Here is a 22,528-nt window from a genome sequence, read left to right as displayed (position 1 = left end):
CTAATACTGAGGTGTTATTCATTCCAAGGCTTTAAAATTGTGGATTTTTGAACTTATTTCAGTCTTTCTTACCCCCTCAAATTTTTAGGATTTTAGGATTCAAGCTTAGCATTGCCTGACTAGTTTATTTTAAGTTAATTAAAATGCTTTTCTTTTGCTCTTGATACTTTGATCCTTCAATACTTTTATAAACTATAAATTCTACAACAGGGTAAAAAACATCAATAAATGTTGATTTCATTCATATCGAAAGCAATATGCAGTTGTGTCAAAGTATTCTCATCATCAACTCATCATTGTAGGGAACAGAGTATACATAAATGGGTCTTTGTCTGATTGGCAGGATATGATGCGCTGAGTCCTGTCAGTGTCTTGACATTTTAAAATTGATATTGATAATTTAGGTGAGGGCAGTGAAGACATGATATCTAAATCCACAGACAACATCAAGATAGGTTGGAAAGTATGCTGTGCAGACGGCATACAGAACTCACAGATAAATACAGATAGATTAAGTGGGAAAACATCTTGCAGATGGGAAATTGTGTGGGAAAATATCAAGTTGTCTACTTTGACAAGAAGAATAAAATAAGCTGACAATTTCTTAAAAGGAAAACGACTGCAGAACTTTGAGTTGCTGAGGAATGTAGGTGTTTATACTCAAGTCACAAAAACATTAGTATGCAGGTAATCAAGCCAGTTAATGGAATGCCAACCTGTATTAGGAGAGGAAAGGAATATAAAAGTAAAGAGGTTATGCTTCAGTTATACAGGGCAAGATCACCTATCCAAAACGGTGATCAGTTTTGGGCTCCTTATTTATGATGTAAATGCACTGGAAGTAGTTCAGAGGAGGTTTATTATGTTGATATCTGGAAATGATTTGGCTGTCTGATGAAGATAGGTTGGACAGACCAGGGTTGTTACCACTGAAATTTAGAACAGTGACGAGTGACATGATTGAAATGTACAAGATCCTAACAGGCCTTGATAAGGTGGGCATCGAAAGGATGTTTCCTGTTGTGGGTATGTCTAGAACTAGGGGGCATTATTTTAAAATCAGGGGTCACCTTTTAGAACAGACATGAGGAGAATTTGATTTCTCTCAGTGGGTTGTGCGACTTTGGAACTCTGCCTCAGAAGGCGATGGAGGCAATCAATAATTGTAAGGCAGAAGTGGATAGATTTTTGTCAGGCAGTGTAATCAGGGTTGTTTGGAATTGATGGGAATCTGGAATTCAAAACTCAAACAAATCAATCATGATCTTATTGAGTGGCAGAGCAGGCTCAAAGGGCTGAATGGTCTACATCTGCTCCTATTTCATACGTTCATACATGGAAAGAATTGTGCTAAATCTGAAAATTAGTGAGCAACTTTTTTTAAGCAATCCATAGGAAATTACCAGATCATACGATATGAAACAGCCTCTGTTTAAACAAGCCATTCCATTGATGGAGTCTAAAATCCACTGTCTTAAGCTGGGAAGGTAGCAAGAAAATACTGAAAATCAAATAAATAATTTTTTTGAAATAATATGGTTCGGCAGTATAACTAACAAAACACTACTGTCAGAAACATGCTGCTAAGTTTGATATTCAAATCTTGTGCAGATGGCTACAACCAGGAAAAGGGTTCCAAAATTCGCTAAGGATGGTACATCGCCCGATTTGGTGTATTGAGAATTGGCAAGGGCCATACTAATCTTGAATATTGTAAAAACAGGCATGATAGAAATGCCTAGTATTGGAAATAAAATAATATCACATATTATTTATATATGAAGGGTGCCCTTTGGAGATGAGGAATATGGATTGAATTTTCCCATTTGCCGTAAGTGTTGTGCCGTACGTGATTCGCGGTATGCTTTGGCTCACAGCAACTTTTTTCACACGTTTGTCTGCTCTTCACCTCATTAATCTGGCTCCTCAGTGTTCTTCTCAGAGAATCACACTGCCAGACAGGTGGACATGCTCACAACTGTCAGAAATCTTTACAACACTGGTGCATATTTAAAACACGGCTGCACACTATTCAGACTCTACATGCTAGAAACGCTGGTGGTTGAGGAGGGCCAACCTTTCTGTGGGCCATCACAGGAGGTCAGTCCACTAGACCAAGCCAGCCTCAACCCAAGTAGCAGCCCAAGTCAGTGCTGTGTTCAGGGTGAAGTAGTTCCAAATCAGGACGATATGTGACTTGAAGGGTGGTGATATTGCTATGTAACTATTGTCCTTGGCCTTCTAGATGGCACAGGCTGTGGATTTGGATGGTGCTGTCAAATGAGCTGTTGTGAGTCATGTAGTGCATCGTATACATGTTACACACTGCTGCTACTGTGCATTGGACTTGGAAGAAGTGAATGCCGAAGGTGGTGAATAGGCTGCCTATCAGGCAGGATGCCTTGGCGTGGATGATGTAGAGTGTCCTGAGTGTTATTGGAGCTGCACTCATCCAAGCAAATGGGAAGTATTCCATCACACTCCTAACTTCTCTTGTAGATGGTGCGCAAGCTTTGAAGAGTCAGGAGGTGAGTTACACGTTACAGAATTCCTAGCCTCTATGTGCTCTTCTTGCCATTGTGTTTATATAGCTATTCCAGTTGAGTTTCTGGTCAATGGTAGTCGACAGGATGTTGATAATACTGTATTCAATGATGGTAATGCTACTGAATGTCAAGGGGTGATCATTCGATACTTTCTTGTTAAAGATGGCCATTGCTGAGCATTTGTGTAGTGCGAACATTACTTGCTAAACCTGGATTTTGTCAAGGTTAAAGCAAAGTTTTGCAGCTGCAAACTACCCTTTTTCAGAACGGAAAGGGGTTGAAAAATTGTGTTTGTTATGCCGTAGATAGATGGGAAGGAGGAGCGAGTGGAACAGATTATGAGGATTATTGTCCAGGTATTGCTACATTTGGACACTGATTGCTTCGGTATCTGAGGAGTTGCAAACGATACTGATCATTGTCCACTGATGTTTGCACATTGTTACCTCTGACCTTGTGATGGAGGGAAGGTCATTAATGGAATCGCTGAACATGTTTGGGCTGAGGACACTATCCTGAAGAACTCCTGCAGAGATGACCAAAGAAAGTGAGAAGCTTTCTTCCAAAAACAACAATCATTTTCCTTTGTGTTTCAAATGCCTCCAATCAGTGGGGAAATATTTTCTGTGACTCCCACTGAGTCTAGTTTTACTAGGGATCCTTGATTTGTCAAATGCTGCCTCAATGTAAAAGACAGTTATCATCACTTCAAAAATTCAGCTTTTTTGACTATGTTTGGACAAAGGCTGTGATGAGGTTAGAAGCTGTGTGACCCTAGCAGAACCCAGACTGAGCATCAGCAAGCAGGTTATTGCTAAGTGTTGCTTTATGTCACTGTCAACAGTACATTCCATCACTTTAATTACAACTGAGAGTAAACTGAAAGAGCAGTAGTAATTGGCCTGGTTGAATTTGTCCTGCTTTTTGAGGACAGCACATACCTGGGCAATTTTTCATTTAAAATCGTAGAATCGTACAGCACAGAAAAAGACCCTCAGGCCAATTCGTCCATGCTGACCAGGTTTCCATTTGTCTGTGTATGGCACATATCCCTCTATACCTTTCCCATCTATATACCCGTTCAAATGTCTTTTAAATGTGATTGTACCCACCTCTACCACTTTCTCTGGCAACTCATTCATGTATGTACCACCCTTTGTGTGAAAACATTGCCCCTCAGGTCCCTTTTAAATCTTTCCCCACACCTTAAACCTATGCTCTCTGGTTTTGGACTCCCCCTACCCCGTGAAAAGACACTTTCACCTTATCTATGACCCTCATGATTTTATAAACCTCTATAAGGTCACCCCTCAGCCTCCGACATTCCAAGGAAAAATGTCGCTGTCATCCCTCCAGTACCAGTGACATCTTTGTAAATCTTTTCTGCACCCTTTCCAGTTTAACAGCATCCTTCCTATAGCTAGGTGATCAGAATTGTATACAGTATTCCAAATATGACCTTACCAATATCCTGTACAGCTGTAACATGATGTCCCAACTCCTATAATCAATGCTCTGACTGATGAAGGCAAGCATGCCAAACATGTTCTTAACTACCCTGTCTACCTGTGATGCCACTTTCAAGGAACTACGTACCTGCACCTCCAGGTCTCTCTCTGTTCGACAACAATCCCCAGGGGCCCGATCATTAACTGTATAAGTCCTGCCCTGATTTGTCTTACCAAAATACAACATCTCATATTTATCTGATTTAAATTCTATCTACTGTTCTGCCTTCATCTATCTTCTTGATCACCTCTTCAAAAAACTCAATCAAATATTTCAGACACAATTTCCCATGCACAAAGCCATAGACTATCCCTAACCAGTCCTTGCCTTTCCACATGCATGTAGATCCTGCCTCTCAGAAATTTGTCCAACAACTTACCCACCACTGATGTTAGGCTCACCAGTCTGTAGTTCCCTATTTTTCCCTTGCAGCCTTTCTTAAATAATGGCACCACATTAGCCACACTCTGGTCTTCCAGCACCTCACCCGTGGCTGTCAATGACACTAATATCTCAGCTATGGGTTGCCAAGTCAATGCCAGTATCCTAACTGTTCTGGAACAGCTTGGTAAGGGGCACAGCTAGTCCTGAAGCACAAGTCTTCATTGTGTGATTAAATTCATTCCAGTTTTCTGTGAGAATGTATCCTTCAGGGTTCACTCACTTCCAAGGGTGCTACATTTCACTGTTTCAAAACATTTGTAATGTTCAGTTTCACCCAACAATGGGGAGGGGGAGGAGTTTTTATTGTAAGGTTTTCACCAGGTCATAGAGTTCATGTCTCACTGAAGAGGACTTCAAAAGTTACACAGTCAGTTGGACAAAGAGAGACTGCATGTTGCAGTGCTGCTGGGAAGGCACTTGAACTACACTGATGGCATCTGGGATATTGTAAGATATAATTCAGAGGGCCATGACAGGCTGTTATTTGACTGATCTGGGCGACAGTTCTCCCAACTTTGGCATAGGCCCCAGATGTTAGTGAGAAGCAGCGTTCACAGAGCTGGACATTACTAACTGGCTTTGCTTTATCCAGTGACTTGGTATCCCATCTGGTTTCATTCCTTTTATCAGGTTTGTCATGATTAAATACAACTGAATGGCTTGCTGTGTCGTTTCAGGTGACAGTTAAGAATCAACTACAATGCCATGGATCTGGAATCACATGTAGGCCAGATCAGGCAAAAAGCAGCAGATTTCCTTCCCTAGTGTACCAGATGAATTTTTATGACAATCAACAATGGTTAACATTGCACTAGCTCTTAATGCCATCAACTGTGATGGGATTTATATCAATGACCCCAAAGCATTAGCCACAGTCTGTGGAGCAGTTGTCCAGTAACAATACCACTAGCCCCAATCTCGCTCCTCTTCTATCTTTATGACAAGTTGTAATACTTTAGTTTACAAGACAAGGATATTGACTGGTTTCTTATCCCTCACAGACACTGAAACGTAGTAGGATACAGATTCCTGCTTGGAAGATAAGATTGTAAAGAACGTATCAAAAGTTGGATACAGTGGCTGAAATATGTAATTAAGACTTCCTACCCTATTTCCCTGCAGCAGCAATGACATTGAGCAGTACAGTGGAACAGAATCAAGAAAGCTTTATAACACAAGAATCAAGCCAATACGTTTTGGCTCCTTTGAACACAAATTGTCAATTTACATTTGTTACTGACTCATACTGGTTCTCCTCCTTGAGTATCTTGTGCAATGCCAACCAGTGTAGCTCAAATATGACCTTGTTAGAAACTAAAAAGTGGCATTAATATATAAAACATGCAGCACAGCAAGCCTTTGGAGTGAACAATGGACATTTCACTAATGGAATACATGCCAGGTGCTGTAGTGGATGCCACATTTCCAGATTTCCCCAAGTGATAGAAAACACAAGAGTAATAAACAGTCGGCATTGGCCAACAAACTCATGATTCTGTATTTATGAAGAACTAAAATTATACAGAAGCAAGAGTGATAGCTAAATTTATACTACACTGTACTTCCTCCATTTAAAAAGCAATACAAGTTTCAAAGCCTTCTGGAATTCTGAGTTGCACATCCATGATAAAAAAAACTCTTACATAGGACTGAATTTATGACACTGGTTTAGCTCTACAGCAGATCAGCAAAATAGGATGCCAATGAGGACCAAAAGCTGCCAGCTCAAGCCACTTACCACCCTTATGTTTCCAGTCCACGGTCACACAAAAAGTAAGAAGTTGGTAATTAATACTATAAAGAGTGCTGTATAAGCTGCCCCAATGTATAAGGCAGCCCCATTTTCTGCTCTGAGGAAGGGTCAGCGGACCCGAAACGTTAACTCTGTTTTTTCCTTCACAGATGCTGCCAGACCTGCTGAGCCTTTCCAGCAATTTTGTTTTTGTTCCCATTTTCTGCAACTTTTGACTGAGTCTACATTCGTCATATAAATCAAGCATCTCACCCTCTGACCCCCAAGCCACTTCTGATAATAAATTTTGTCAGTTCCTGGTTTATTACAGTTTCAAAATCATCAATTGTTAAAAATGAGAAATGCAGAATGACTGTATCAATTCAAACACACCTTGGGGAAACAACACTGAACTTTATAGTTTCATGAAAAAAGATGATTTACAACTTTAAAAAAGCAATTTATTAAAACCACATTAAGAATTTACAGCAAAATATATGTGGCATTTTTTGCCCTGATTATTAACACTTTTCTTACCGTTTATGTGAATTATAAAACTATGCAGTGGTCAAAGTTCTATGGGCAGTATATTTTCCCATACCAACGGGGATTGCCATAACCTACAGTGGTTTTGTTGGGACTTTTTCATTCAATGAAATTCAAGGTAGAGATACTGATGGAGAGTGAAAGTGCTTTAATGGCAGTTGTAGCTGGTGCACATTTGAAAAAAGTCTGTGTTGTGTTAATAAATGAATAGTTTTCAGATGAGCTAACATGAATGATTTCGATGGATTTGCAAACAGTTTCTATGGAGTTACGCATCTCAATTAGTCAAATACAGATTAATGATCACCTAATTTGTTTATTTACTATGGCTTATAATACAGGAAGGAAAATTCCTTGAATTTTGCAATGGAATTTAATATAGGGTACATCACTTGGTTCCATGCTGAGTACGGTTAGATGGTCAGAAAGTGATTTATTTTGGCACAAGTTTTGCACTGCAAGACACTGGATCAAACTGAATTTCGCAAGTAAAATAATGAAAATATTCCTCTCCCAAGAACAGTTCAGCTTTTGTGTCTTTCCATGTAAGCAATCTACGTTTGTTCTGTGTCTCGAAGATAAGGCCGAATATTTACATTCCTTTTTGCTGCCTGGTTTGACACATCTTATACTTGCCGCTGAAGTCAACCCCTGCTTTTGGAAGAAGGCTGTGAAGCTTCACAGGTGGACACAGACTGCAATCTACTGTATTTTTATAAACCTCTCAACCTCCCGCCTCTAGCAAGTTACACACCTTCAGGACAAAACAAAGTCACATGTGCTTTGTTTACAAGGCTGCCAAATGGTGAACCCATTACAGCAGATTAAGTACAAGTACATAATAGTCTAGTGATCAACAGAAATTATTTCTATCAATAACATGGGCTTTATTATTTTCTAACATATTAAGTAATATAATACATATGAACCATTGTCCCTATAGATCACACTCCCCCACCTCCACAACCATCTGAAGCAGATATTCACAAGTCAGACAGCTTTGTACTCTACATATTACCCAAATATATAACAGATAAATGAAACTTTCCCCCAGGTGATACATCGATTCTCTATATTCTTCCTAATAAGACATATTTTAAATCAGCTTACCCTATGGATTATTCCAGTTGAATGAATATACTGAAAGAAAAATGAACAATATCTATCATCAAAATATTGTTATAATTATTTCACTTAATTAAAATGTTCTTGTTTTAATCATAGTAAATTCATCAAATCAGAAAGTTCAGTTTAAATTCTGTGCAAGTGAAAGGGATTTTGTGAATTAAAATTGGGCCAGTAGTTTCGAAATAGATGAAATGGAAAAAAATCCATAAGGCAAGTACATGGTGTAGCATCGATCTGCAAACATGCTATGTTACAGAGTAATACAAAATAGTTTCATGAGCCCAATTTGGCACACTGACTGCTCTAAATTCCTACAGCTTATTAGAAGAGAAAAGAAAAAATGAAGGATGGCCACATCCATACAGCATTCACATCTTTCTGAATTATCCTCAAAATTAGAAGAGATAAGAATATTTGCAATTTGCTGCCAGGGTCTCCCTTTGGAGGGAGATGGTCATCACAGCAGCCCTTTCTTAAAAAAAAACAGAATAGAACAGGCATCATATAATCATGCAGCATTTGCCTTAAACGTGGAAATTCAGATAGATTTCAATAGCCACTACTTGAACTGTGCTGCTGGACCAGATGTCTGAAATGCCCAATGGTATCCTGGTATAATGGACTTCCTGGGGTCTCATAAACCAGTGTTAAAGATGTTTTTGCATTTTATTTTCTGATTGTATTTCTGAATGTTATCCTAACATACAAAAAAAAGGCCTGGGCTATTATCAACAACAACATGAGCCATGATGAAAACTTCCATGTGTGTTTTCTTAGTGCTGCTTATCTTCTTTTCTTTTACATAATCTCTACTTATGAATTCATGTCAAAAAGCAAAATCCCACTTAGCACAATGTTCTAATGTTCTCAATGTTCTAATGAGTAGGAATGACTTGGCAACAATTAACTTCACATTTCTTTTCATTACATATTTAGCTCCCACTGTAGATCAACACAAAAACAGCATCATTGACATAAATTTTCTCATGATCTTGGGCCTAAAGGTTAGCAATGCCCAACAAACTAATCTATCCACTGAATCACAGAGTCATACAACATGGAAACAGACCCTCTGGTCCAACCAGTCCATGCCGGTTATGTTCCCTAAACTAGTCCCACCTGCCTGCCCTTATCCCTCCAAACCTTTCCTATTCATGAACTTATCCAAATGTCTTTTAAGCGTTGTAACTGTTCCTACATCCACCCCTTTTTCTGGCAGTTCATTCCACACATGAACCACTCTGTGTAAAAAAAGTTGCCCCTCATGTCCTTTTTAAGTTGTTCTCTCACCTTAAAAATATACCCCTTAGTTCTGAACTCCCTCACCCTAGGGAAAAGACCCTTGTCATTCACCTTATCCATGCCCCTCATGATTTTATAAACCACAATAAGGTCATCCCTCAACCTCCTTCGCTCCAGTGAAAAATGACCCAGCCTTTTTATATCTCAAACTATCCAATCCCAACAACATCCTGGCAAATCTCTTCTGAACCCTCTCCAGCTTAATAATGTCCTTCCTATAACAAGGTGTCCAGAACTGCACACAGTACTCCAGAAGAGGCCTCACCAATGTCCTGCACAACCTCAACATGTCGTCCTAACTCCTATACTCAAAAGTCTGAGCAATGAAGGCAAGTGTGCTAAACAGCTTCTTAGCCATCTTGTCTACCTGTGACACAAATTTCAAAGAGTTATGTACCTGAATCCTACGTCTCTCTGTTCTACTATACTACCCAGGGCCCTCCTGTTAATTGTATAAGTCCTACCTTTGTATTACCAAAATGCAATACATCACATTTATCCACCTGTCCCTCCTCAGCCATTGACCCAAATGATCAAGATCTCTTTGTAATCTTCTTCACTGTCCACTATATCACCAATTTTGGTGTCATCTGCAAACTTATTAACCATGCCTCGTGCATTCTCATCCAAATCATTTATATAAATGACAAACAAAAATGGATCCAATGCCAATCTTGTGGAACACTGCTGGTCATAGGCCTCCAATGCAAAAAACAACCCTCCCCCATCACACTCTGTCTCCTACCATGAAGTCGATTTTGTATCCAATTGGTAAGCTCACCCTGAAACCCTTGTGTTCTAACTTTACTAACTAGTCTACCATGTAGAACCTTGTCAAAGACTTTACTAAGTCCAAGTAAACAACGTCTACTACTCTGCCCTCATCAATCCTATTGGCTACTTCATTAAAATACTCAATCAAGTTTGTCAGAAACAGTTTCCCATGCTGACTGTCCCTAATCAATCCTTGCTCCCCCTGAGATTCCCAGTTTAGACAGCTGAAACATCCCAGTTGTTCACACTGAGATTGCCAGTTCAGAGAACTGGAACATCCTAGCTGTTCGCACTGAGATTCCTAGTTTAGACAGCGGGAACATCCCGGCTGTTCACACTGAGATGCAGACATTTTCTTATGATTCAGCTAGAATTTCAGAAAATCAAAAGGGAAATCCAGCAAATCTAAACAGCACAACATTATAATGAATCTTGCTTTCAAGCAGCATGTTTCCTTTTGATTGTGGACACAAAATCTCTTTCTTTGAAAACTGAGAAATCTGATTTAGTTGCTAGGAGCAAAATAAAGGCAAGGATAGATGGAGAGAGTACGTTACATATGCAAAGAAGCCTGACTGTGTTAAAAAAAAATTGTATTTCATAGAATTCATGTAGCACAATGATATCTGTCTTTACTGGGCACCAACAGATGTTCCATTCGATGGCTTCATCCTTAATAAATGTTTAGACACCACTATTGAAAATAATATTAATACTGTAAATGAGCCTGCAAATCCTCATAACTGAAATCTCAGCATACATTTCACAATGTAACAAGTGAAGGTCCAACAGGAGAAATGCAAAGGCATTCAATAAGAAAGACAGGAAAAAGACAGGAAACAACAATTTTTCTGAAGCAGTCCATTAGCAAAAGCATTATATTTTAATAATGTTAATGTTTTACATGGAATCACAGAACGTCATCCGCTCTGAAGTGTCTGTGTTGCTCATCTGTAGAACTTTCCAATTAATCCCACTTGTCTGCTCTCATTACTAGGGTACTGAATTGTTGTTCCCCTTCACGCATTTATGCAAGGGCTGACTCAGTGATTCATCATTACCATAGTATCTGATACCATTCAGAAAATGAGCAAAAGGCCATTTGACATGACTCAACTTGCACAATGTTGCTTTTACATATTTGTGCATTAAAATAGTTATAATGTATTGTACTTTCATTTTATATATTTATTTTTATGCTTTTCATAATGCTTTGAAACAATGCTTCCAAAAAATCAAGTTATCAATATCTTTTTGTTTCTTACCTTAAGACCTTTCAATATCTGATATAAAAGATATTGAATTTTTTCTTCTGTTAGCTTTCCCATGACTTTGCTCAAATCAGCATCCATAAACGGCATAACTAAGTAGCTAAAGACAAAATAATTCAAGATAAAGTGATCAATTGTTTACATTAAATGACTATTAGCTACATAAATTCAGTCAACGTGTACCACTTGAAAATCGGATTACATGTGTTTAGATCAGTGCAGCTATTTAAAAATAATCTAGTATAATGTACCAATCCTTGATTCCAATTCTATCAAATTTTAAGCCATAAAACACCAATCAACACTTAAACTAATTTGGGCAAAGGCAACCTGGGAAAAAGCAATCATTGATCTCAGGGACTTGACAATACAAAAGCAATGCATAATGAAACATCATTCTTCTGAAGGCGTGCTATCAAATTTCAGCTGTGGGTCACCACTTCAATCCCAGACCAATGCTTATTTTAACGTATATCATTCCTTGTAATAAGATGAGTTGGTTGTCATTCTCAGGTATTATCTGATTAAGCATTATCTGCATGGAAACTGCATAACTGATAATCTTAACGGCTTGATGTGATTTTGGCTGCTATGTGACATACACTGTATATTTTCACAGCACTTACATATCAGTAAATCCATCCAGTGTAAGAGCTGGTGTGAAGACATCAATGAGACCAATAACCTGGAAATGAATTGTACAGTATTTAGGCAGGATCTGTCTTGCATTAACCATTTTTCACCAACTCTTATGAAAACTAAATGTATTCTGTTATAAACGGAGTTACTTATTTTGTTTCCGAAACTTGACCACATACCTCAACCTCAGAAAATCGTTAGACAAAATGAAATTGTCTTATCAATTGTCAAGACATCTGAGGAAAACTTTTCAAATTCTTTTTCTTTGTCCAGGTCAGGTTTTCCAAGCTCCATTTCCTGCTTATAGGACACACATTTTTCTTTAATCAAAAATGAATGTTCTAGATTTTTATTTGAAGTGTACTTCTAAAGGATTTGGGGTGTTGTCTCAATTCAGTCAGTTGACCTCATTTGTCCAAGGTCAGACATAATGATGCACAAGAATGTGAACCTGTCAGTCAGTCCTGTCCTGTGAAAATGCATCAAGCCATCAAAGATGCAATTTAAAGTAGTTTCAACTGCCACCAATTCAAAATAGTGAATCTTGCAGGAAAATAGGTATTGCTGAGGAAGAAAAGGGAAGCAAAGCAATATTTTCTTCTATAGGTCTTTGAAAGAGCAATCTAAAATGCCCCACTAACTAGCTCGAAATGTTCACTGTATAAATAAGTCTTCACAATGATTTCACAGTACCGAAAGCAAACAGATATCACAGCAAAATAATTGTTCACAACATATATTCAAAGTACTCACGTAAATTAACAAATATATGAATTACATGTAAATGTTTCATTATACTTTATTCAGCTAACAGTGCCCTTTGAAATGCTTTTTGGGTATTTCAACCAAAAACCTCTCTAACACCATTATTTATTCATTAGGAATACATCAGTTTTTTTGTCTATTCTAGTTAAACAAGTTACATTCTTCATTTATGTTTCCTTGATGGTAAGCATGATGGAGACTTTGGACATCCAAGGATAGCTGCTCAATTCATTTCAGCTCAATTTTCAGGTCTCGTCCATATAATCCACACTGACATTTCAGTACAGTATTAAAGCAGCACTGCATAGGTAGTAGTATCATATTTTCCACCCCATTTGAAAGTACAGGTAAGCAAAGTAGACCTCATGGTGACATAGTTCTTCCTTTGTTCTGGCCAATATTTATCACTGAGACTGACAAAACATATTTGTCTGAAACTTACCAGAAATTGGCTAAGTGTCAATTTTGGTGTGTTTTATGGAGAATTTCTCTCTCTGAAGTCTTGTGATATTTTCCATGTTATAATTCTGAACTCACCTCATTATTTTACATCACGTCTCGTTGGCAGAAGCTCTGGCTACTGCCTGGACAAGCCAGGATCCCTGGCACCAGCAATATCTTTAAAGCCCAACATGCACCAAGCCAACAATCAGCTGCCTGCACAGTTCCTGTCAATTGGCCCAAACACACTGGATGGAGGAAAGTTGTCATCCCACTTTGATGACAGGAACCTGGTGGTCCTGATGGAATGAAAATGTGTGCAGGTGGTTGCTCCCATGGAGCCTGCCCTGAGATGTTGGTGCCTGTGTCCAAGATGGAGGGCCAGAATTATGAGGTTACCACTCAAGACTTTTACGTCAGAAACTGTTGCCTTCTATTTTCTCACGTTGCTGTTCTAGTTGCTAATCTATGCAAAAAGGCTCATGATGGAGAATCTCACTTTTTGCTCCTGACGTTGGAAATCTCATAACTGTCGATCTCACAGGATTTTTCCAATTTTCTGATCAATGCCTACATCATTCAGTAACTGGGAAAATTACACCTATTATTTTGACATTTGTCTAATTTTTTTGTCTGTGGGCCTTGTTTTGTTCAAATTGACTACTAATTTTCACACAATAGTAATGACACTCCAAAAGTATCTCATTTACCCTGAAATAATCCAGACATGCTTGAGACCTACAAACATTGCATAATTACAGGTTATTTCCAATGATATATTCAAACACTCTATAGAATATAGAATAATAATTGGACATGTACTATGTTCTTCCCTATCTAATTATCAAAAGTTTATCTTCTTCAATGGTATCTCACTGTGTGCAAAGCTGGAAGGGCTATGCTGTGACAGGAATTGTTACTATGTACCACACAATTAAATAGTAGTGATCTTTCCATACATTTCTCAAAAGATACAAAAAATTGCCAGTCCACTGTTTATCAAATTGTTTCCCATTATTATAATTATTTCCTGATGCTCTGTCTGTTTATATCTTCTTCAATATACTCAAGTGTGCCAGAATTTTCTGTAACAGGCATCTAATTGCATTCTTCAGTAGTTAGACTCTTATCTCGTATCCTATTGCTCAAAACATTTTTGCCTACCATGTTGCTGAAACTATGAGCTGGTAACAACAAGGAAATGAACAAAAAGCAAAAACTGAAAACACTCAGCAGGTCTGGCAGTATCTGTGGAGAAAAAGCAGAATTAACTGTCTGTTAATTTCCATAAGAGAATAGAGTTGGAAGTGTCTAGAAGATAGCTAATTAAAAGTTCTACCTGGAGACAAGGTCCACGTGAGTCACACTGCCATGGCGATGAGCTTTGAGAAGGGAAAGTCCATTGAAAGCCATAGCAACCTCAAGTAAACAGGGTTTCCAAGATATCCCTGAAACTGTCAGACACCAAGACAGTCTGTAGCAAATTGACAGACAGACAGTAGATGATAGAGGCAGTCAGTACTGAAACTGAAGTAGATAAAACGCTAACACTACTATTCACCACACAGAACGTGACTGGGAGCTAACGCTCAAATCAAAGTTTGCGAAGAGTTATAGAAAGTCAGAAGGTTCACTTAACTTGGCTTATTGGAAGGAATCTCCAGTGTAATCTTAAATTCTGTGATTAGAAGTTACTTGGCTAGGAGAATAAAAAGGAAACAAGCTCTCAGGAGCCAAGTGTAAACTGGGACTGATTTCCAGAGAATACAGAGGACACTTAAGAGATAGCATAAAATACAAGAATAGCAGAAGATCTTCAGTTGTATTGGAAGCTAAATGGAAATTTGTTGTCTCTAGTTTAGAGTATAAGTTGCCTGCTGAAACATGTTTAGATAGCACTGTTTTTCATTTGTTTGTGCAATCCTTTCATTCAGTCACGTGAAGTTCAAGTAATTTTTTTCAAAAACTATTCATTGTGTGAATTATCATTAACAATAATTAGCAAATACTCACTGAACACCCTGATTGTTATGTTAATATGGAAGCTGATGTAGGTAGCAGAGAGAGATCCTGAAGGGTTTGTAACTGACCATGACAGATCCCAGGGAGAGGTTGACCACAAGTCTGCCTCAGCAAGGTCACCTCTGTCCCTCAGCCATTTTTCTTTCAGCAGCCAACTGGAAAATTCCAGCCTGTGTCAGTAATGTATCCTTATCAGGCCTTTATGTGACCTAATTGGCTACTTGCCATTTGTGGGTGGGTAGCTTCAGCTTCCCCTGCCCTCCCCACAGGGACAGACCCAGATTATAAATTTGGTTTGGACTGCTAACCACATTTTAACACTTGCTTAGACTTTAAAAGCATAAAAATCATTTTTTTTACAAACTTGAATGATTCTGGCCCATGGAGGAATTATTGCAAAGACTCGTTTTTCTTTTCAGAGCGTGAGGCCCAATTTAGAAGAGTATTTGGCAATAGCTTAATCATGTTACATTCTGCGACTTGTGGTTTGGTACATTGGCAGCTTTGAAAAAGAAATAAATTTGAGTGATTTAAATTTTCTGCTTTATTCACTCCTTGTCGTAAGTACGTTCAATTAAGTTACTTCTGACTTAGTCTATAGTCATGAAGCTGGAAAAGCACAGCAGGTCAGACAGTATCCAAGGAACAGGTAAATCAACGTTTCAGGCCAATCAGTCCTGATAAAGGGTTTCGGCCTGAAACATTGACTTACCCATTCCTTGGACGCTGTCTGACCTGCTGCGCATTTCCAGCCTCCTACCTATAGACTCTGGCTTCCAGCATCTGCAGCCCTTATTGTCTCCAAGTTACTTCTGATTTACTTTAACTCATTTGAACACTAAATTGTTAACTCTGTAAATGTGTCTCATTCAACTGCAATGCTTCCAAAAGATATGATGGGCAGAATCTTAAATCATCTCACCACATCTTGTATGCATTCCTCGTTTGGCAGCAGCAGATTCCCAACTGGCACATGTTCTTTTTGGTTAAATGCCTTGTTAAGAGCCCAAATCATCATGGGTTGTGAACTTATAAAACTCTCAATACAAACTAGCCATCAGGAAAACTTGATATGGAAAGCAGAGTGGGTTCTCAGCAGATTGAACTCACCACTTGCTCCAAAAACCTCCATGTCGGATGTCGGGCACCTAAACATTGGAAAATTCCATGGGCACTGGCCACACGCACTCACGTGTCCACAGACATTGACATCCGATGTAGCGGCATCTGTGAACCTTCATGGCACATCTTTGATCCATTTACAGGACACTTCTTCACTTTATTGCTACACCTCAGGCTGCACTGGCAATTATCAAGGAGAGTTTGCACTCAGGGACATGCACCCAGCTCATAGATTGGACCAGGCTGCATTATCTAGGCTCTTTGCTCACTGTCATAGCGCTCACACATTCGGAGCCTACCAAAACACTCACAGCATCCCTGCCTTGCAATACCTTTTTGCGCTTTGCCCCTCAAGGGTGCAGTTAGTAAAGGGCAGCCTCCAATGTTAGTCTAGGTTCTGATCAGGATCCTTTGCTGATAAGGGATGAGGAGCCGAACAATTTACAGCACACCACCTGTCTTGAGTCTTTCAGTCCTATTGTGGACTGCTTTGCTGCTGGAATGAGAGAAAAGGTGTTATTACAGAAGACGGAAGTGAGTGACACAACTATTGCTGTTGGTCCAGGTGGGGAGGGGTCTTGAGTGAGCAACTAGATGTGAGCAACTAGACAGGGCAGAGGGCATGCAGGGTTGGTGGTGTTGTAGCTTGAGGTGGGTGTTGGCAAGTGTGGAAGATGTTGCAGGCAATAGTGGGAGTGGTACAGCACGAGCTTTGGTGAGAGTTGGGTACAGTAGATAAAGTGAGTGTGGGGTATTGGAGTGAAGGTGGTTGCACTAATGCTGGCGGAGTGGACTTTGACCTTCTTGCAATAGTGGTGGGCATTCCTCAGATGACTGAGTGCTGAACTATCTCGGGTGACAACCCAGGCTGGCATGGTCTTGTGTCTTGACCTCCTCTGTTGATCCTTGGAGAAGAGAAATCCTGTCTATACACCACACCATCCAGCAGGACCTCCAGGATCCTGCATGCAAAGCAAAGCACCAGTTTTCCCCTGTCAGTCTTGTCTGACGCAGATGTCAGGAATTGTGCAGGGCAGCTCCTGGCTGACAGCGTTTGTTTGAGTGCACAACGGACTTTAAAATATGACATACTGCCAGGGATACCACTCAATTCTGGGATCTCCAGTGAGTAGCAAGTTGTTCCAAGAATAGCAAATGGTAAGATGGGGTGGAAATTGGAGGTGATACTTGCATGAGACTTGAATTACCAATTTATTCAATGAGTTTGATAAGATACCATGAGAAAACTTACTTGGTCTCGTGGTGTGAATCACTCCAAATTCAACAAGACTCACTCTTAGCCATAAAAATGTAAAATACCACCCGATATGACAGATGCATACAAAAAACACCCTTATAGTTGTTGTAAAATACATCAATTGCTGATGATATATTTTACCACAAGGGGGCAGAATCTCACAGTAATTGCAGGAATATAAGGTCACCTTGTTTGGGAGGATGTCTAGCTGCTCAGAAGAATAGTTATACTGGAATGGGGGCCAGCCCCAAATGGCATTGAGACAAAATGGCCTTATGGTATTATCGCGAGATAATTAACCCAGAAACTTAGCTAATGCTCTGGGGAACTGGGTTCAAATCATGCCATGGCAGATGATGGAATCTGAATTAAATAAAAATATCTGGAATTAAGAATCCACTGATTCCTATGAAACCATTGTCAATGGTTAGTAAACTGGCTCACTAACATCTTTCAGGGAAGGAAATCTGCCATCCTCAGCTGGTCTGGCCTACATGTGACTCCAGACCGACAGCAATGTGGTTGACTCTCAACTGCCCTCTGAAATGGCCTAGCAAGCCACTCAGTTGTATAACAACTGCTAGAAATAAAACCAGATGGACTACCTAACATCAACCTGGGCATCAGATATGACAATAGCAAAAACAGCCCTGTCAACCCTGCAAAGTTGTCTTTACTAACATGTGGGGTAATAATAGGGAGAGCTGTCTCACAGACTAGTCAAACTCACAGAATCATACCTGACAATGTCCCAGACACCACCATCACCATCCCTGGATATGTCCTGTCCCACCAACAGGACAGACCCAGCAGAGGTGCAGGCACAGTGGTATACAGTTAGAGGGTGTTGCCCTGGGAGTCCTCAACATTGAAACTGGACTCCATGAAGTCTCATGACTTCAGGTGAAACATGGGCAAGGAAACCTCCTGCTGATTACCACATACTGTCCTCTCTCAGCTGATAAATCAGTACCCCTCCAAATTGAACAACACTTAGAGGAAGCATTGAGGGTGGCAAGGGCACAAAATGTCCTCTGGGTGGGAGATTTCAATGTCCACTGAAATAACTCCATGGAGACCAGTATCCCGTCACAAAGTCATTCTCTGTTTACACATGGAGAGTCCTTGACACCGATCCAACTCCCTCAGAACCAGCTCTCAGAGTGAACTGAATCCCTAACACTGCTGTTTATACCTGTCAGCCAGTGCTCCCTGATTGGACCAGATTAATAACCCCAATCAGGGAACTCATATTCTATCAGGTCCACCTGGCTGACCTCATTGCAATCACCATATCCATCACCAGGACTGGCTCAGCAGCAGTACTACTGCGAGCTGGCCAGGTCCTAAAGGATGTAGTTGCTTAACCGGGTCTGCAGCAGGTGATGAGAGAACCAACAAGAGGGGAAAACATACTTGACGTGATCCTGACCAATCTGCCAGCTGCAGATGCATCTGTCCATCACAGTATTGGAAAGAGTGATGACTGCACAGTCCGTGTGGAGACAAAGTCCCGCCTTCACGTGGAAAATAACCTCCATTGTATTGTGTAGCACTATCACTGTGCTAAATGGGACAGGCTTCACACAGATCTAGCAGCTCAAGACTGGGCATCTATGAGGTGTTGTGGGCCATCAACAGCAGCAGAACTGTATTCCAGCACAATCCGTAACCTCATGGCCCGGCATATCCCCGACTCAACCATTACCATCAAGCCAGGGGATCAACTCTGGTTCAATGGAGAGTGTAGGAGGGCATGCCAGGAGCAGCACCAGGCATACCTAAAAATGAGGAGTCAACATGGTGAAGCTACCAAACAGGACTACTTGCATGTCAAAAAGCAGAAGCAGCAAGTGAGAGACAGAGCTAAGCGATCCTACAACCAATGGATCAGATCTAAGCTCTGCAGTCCTGCCACATCCACTTGTGAATGGTGGTAGACAATTAAACAACTCACTGCAGGAGGACGTTCCACAAACATCCCAACCCTCAATGATGGAAGAGCCCAGCACACCAGTGCAAAAGATAAGACCGAAGCTTTCACAGCAATCTTCAGCCAGAAGTGCAATATGCGTGATCCATCTTGGCCTCCTCCACTGGTCCCCAGCATCACACATACCAGACTTCATCTAATTCGATTCACTCCATGTGATATCAATAAGTGGTTGGAGATACTGGATACTGCAAAGGCTACTGGCCCTGACAACATTCTGGCAAGAGTACTGAAGACTTGTGCTCCAGAACCTGCCGCTCCAATAGGGAAGCTCTTCCAGAATAATTACAACACTGGCATCCAACTGATAATGTGGAAAATTGGCCAGCTACATCCTGTACGTAAAAAGCAGCACAAATCCAACTTGGCCAATTACCATCCCATCAGTCTACTCTTGATTATCGGTAAAGTGATGGAAGGTGTCATCAACAGTGCTATCAAGGAGCACCTTCTCAGCAATAACCTGCTCATTGATGCCCAGTTTGGGTTCCATCAGGGCCACTCAGCTCCTGGCCTCATTACAGCCTTGGTTCAAACATGGATAAAAGAGCTGAATTCCAGAGGTGACAAGGGAGTGACAGTCCTTAGCATCTGCATTCTACCAAGTGTGGCATCAAGGAGCCCTAGCAAAACTGGAATCAATGGGTATCAGGGGGAAAACTCTGCTGGTTGGAGTGATACCTGGCAAATTGGAAGATGGTTGTGATTGTTGGAGTCATGTCAGCTCCAGGACATCTCTGCAGGAGTTCCTCAGGGTAGCATCCTCGGCTCAACCATCTTCAGTTGCTTCATCGATGACCTTCCCTCCATCATAAGGTCAGAAGTGGGGATGTTCGCTGATGATTGCACAATGTTCAGCACCATTCACAATTCCTCAGATACTGAAGCAGTCCATGTTCAAATGCAATAAGATGTGGACAATACCCAGGGTTGGGCTGATAAGTGGCAAGTAACATTCACACCACACAAATGCTAGGCATTGATCATCTCCAATAAGAGACAATCTTACCACCGCTCCTTGACATTCAATGCTGTTAATATCACTGAATCTCCCACTATCTACACCCTGCAGGTTACTATTGAGCAGAAACTGACCAGGACTCACCATAAAAAATACAGTGGCTACAAGAACAGGTCAGAGGATAGAAATACTGAGGTGAATAACTCACCTCCTGACTCCCCAAAATCTGTCTATCATCTTCAAGGGACATGTCAATAGTGTGATGAAATAATCTCCTGTTGTCTGGATGGGTGCTGCTCCAACCAACACTCAAGAAGCTTGACACCACCCAATACTAAGCATCCTGCTTGATTGGCACCACGTACACAAACATCTATTATCCAACTGTTTGCACATAAAAGGTTATAGAGGTCAATATTCTCCTGTGGACTTGTGGCGTCTTTGTCACAGGGGCATTTGAACAATGCAAAGTACATACAGACTTCACAGTAGCAGTAGTGTGCACTACCTACAAGATGCACTGCAGAAATACACCAATGCTCCTTAGAAAGCACCTTTCACACCCACGATCATTTCCATTTAGAAGGACATGGGCAGCAAATACATGGCACACCAAGTTGCCCTACAATCAACTCACATATCCTGACTTAGAAATATATCGGCATTCCTTCACTGTCGCTGGGTCAAAATCCTGGAATTCCCTCCCGAAAGACATTGTTGGTCAAACCTACAACATAGGTAGCTCACCACAACCTTCTGAAGGACAGCTAGGGATGGACAATAAATGCTGGCCAGCCAGCAATGTCCACGTCTCATGAGTGAATAAAAAAGTTGTTTGACCCATCAGCCTACTGTTGATTAACTTTGCAGTGAAATGATCAATGGATAAGGACCCTGTACTTGGTTTATCAAAGTGTCATACTTTGACAACATGCATGCTATTCCCATTCCAATCCAAATTCAGCAGAGATAAAAAGAAAATAGATGCTTCTAGTTTTCAGAATCCTCAAAGCTGATCATACATACTATCTTAGACGAGGAACAGTAATGAGATGAAACTAGACCAGAAACTGAACCAAAAATGGCCAATCACTTTTTTAATAACCCATTATTATGCTGTCAAGTATATCTGAATCACTAATGGTGATTGTTTAACTAATGGTATTTTTACTGCTCATTGATGCTCAAAACTTCCAAAATTAATTTTCTCTTCCAAAAATACACTCTACACATGTAAGAAAACATAACAGTTTGGGCACAATGCTGACCAATAAAAATGCTTGACACTTACTTGGCCAGGTTTACTTATACCTGCAATCTTCGTCCTGTCAAGACTCACAAACAATGTTCATATCATACTTTATTCATCCCAATAAACATTTGATAAGCGGTAGGATGAGAATTGATCAGAACTGAGGAAGGGAAGATGTTGTCCTGTGTCTCTGAATGAGAGTTCAAGATACATCTGCCTAAAGTTCCGAGTCTGTCGGCACTAATGGCAGCACTTTGGACTATTTACTTTCCACAAATCTAAGGCTTTCTTTATGTTCATGATTGACTGATAGAGATTTAATAAACCTCTGACTTTCTATATGCTCATGATTGACTATACAGGTTTAATATTTGTTATGGTTGAGTGAATGACATGAAAAACATAAACTGGAGAACGGAGATAACGTCTTCAGCTACTCAACATGTTGTAAGTAATTTTGTCGTGTAAGTGTTACTGCTATTGTTGTGATTCCTGACTTCAACTTTTTGCAATGCTCTAAGTGAAAATCATTAACATCTGGAAACAAGAACAGTCAATATCAAGTGCACAGCTCTAGTGATTGCGCAAAAACAGTCAGAAAGCAGCTTGAGCCAACATTATCATGCAGTATAATTCAGTGCTTTTTACTGACTTGATTTTTTGTTAAAAGCTTAAAAGACAAAATGCGCTGGAAGGGTATTGAAAATTAATAGCATTAGTTCACAGTGCACTCATAAATGGTAAATTTATCACACTTGGCAAATAAAGCCAGTAGTGCCCAGCTGTACCTGTAATGTCTAATTTAAATCACCAATGCCTTTGA

At 40.2% G+C, this 22,528-nt stretch overlaps 1 protein-coding gene across 1 annotated transcript in view; it reads right to left on the bottom strand.

Moving 5' to 3' along the window:
• Positions 1-22,528, bottom strand: part of LOC109932340 (mitogen-activated protein kinase 13-like) — a 63,885-nt gene that overhangs the window by 23,705 nt on the left and 17,652 nt on the right. The window contains exons 3-5 of the mRNA XM_020531573.2: positions 11,879-11,937; positions 11,247-11,352; positions 7,888-7,917 (exon numbers count right to left, since the gene is read on the bottom strand). Of these exons, the coding sequence (XP_020387162.1) occupies positions 7,888-7,917; positions 11,247-11,352; positions 11,879-11,937 (195 nt within the window). The remainder of the gene's footprint in view (positions 1-7,887; positions 7,918-11,246; positions 11,353-11,878; positions 11,938-22,528) is intronic.

Source organism: Rhincodon typus, chromosome 25 (genome assembly GCF_021869965.1).
Source record: "Rhincodon typus isolate 14 chromosome 25, sRhiTyp1.1, whole genome shotgun sequence".
NCBI classification, from domain to species: Eukaryota; Metazoa; Chordata; class Chondrichthyes; order Orectolobiformes; family Rhincodontidae; genus Rhincodon; species Rhincodon typus.
The sequence above is the reverse complement of the archived record's forward strand: the minus strand, read 5'-3'. Positions and strand labels throughout refer to the sequence as shown.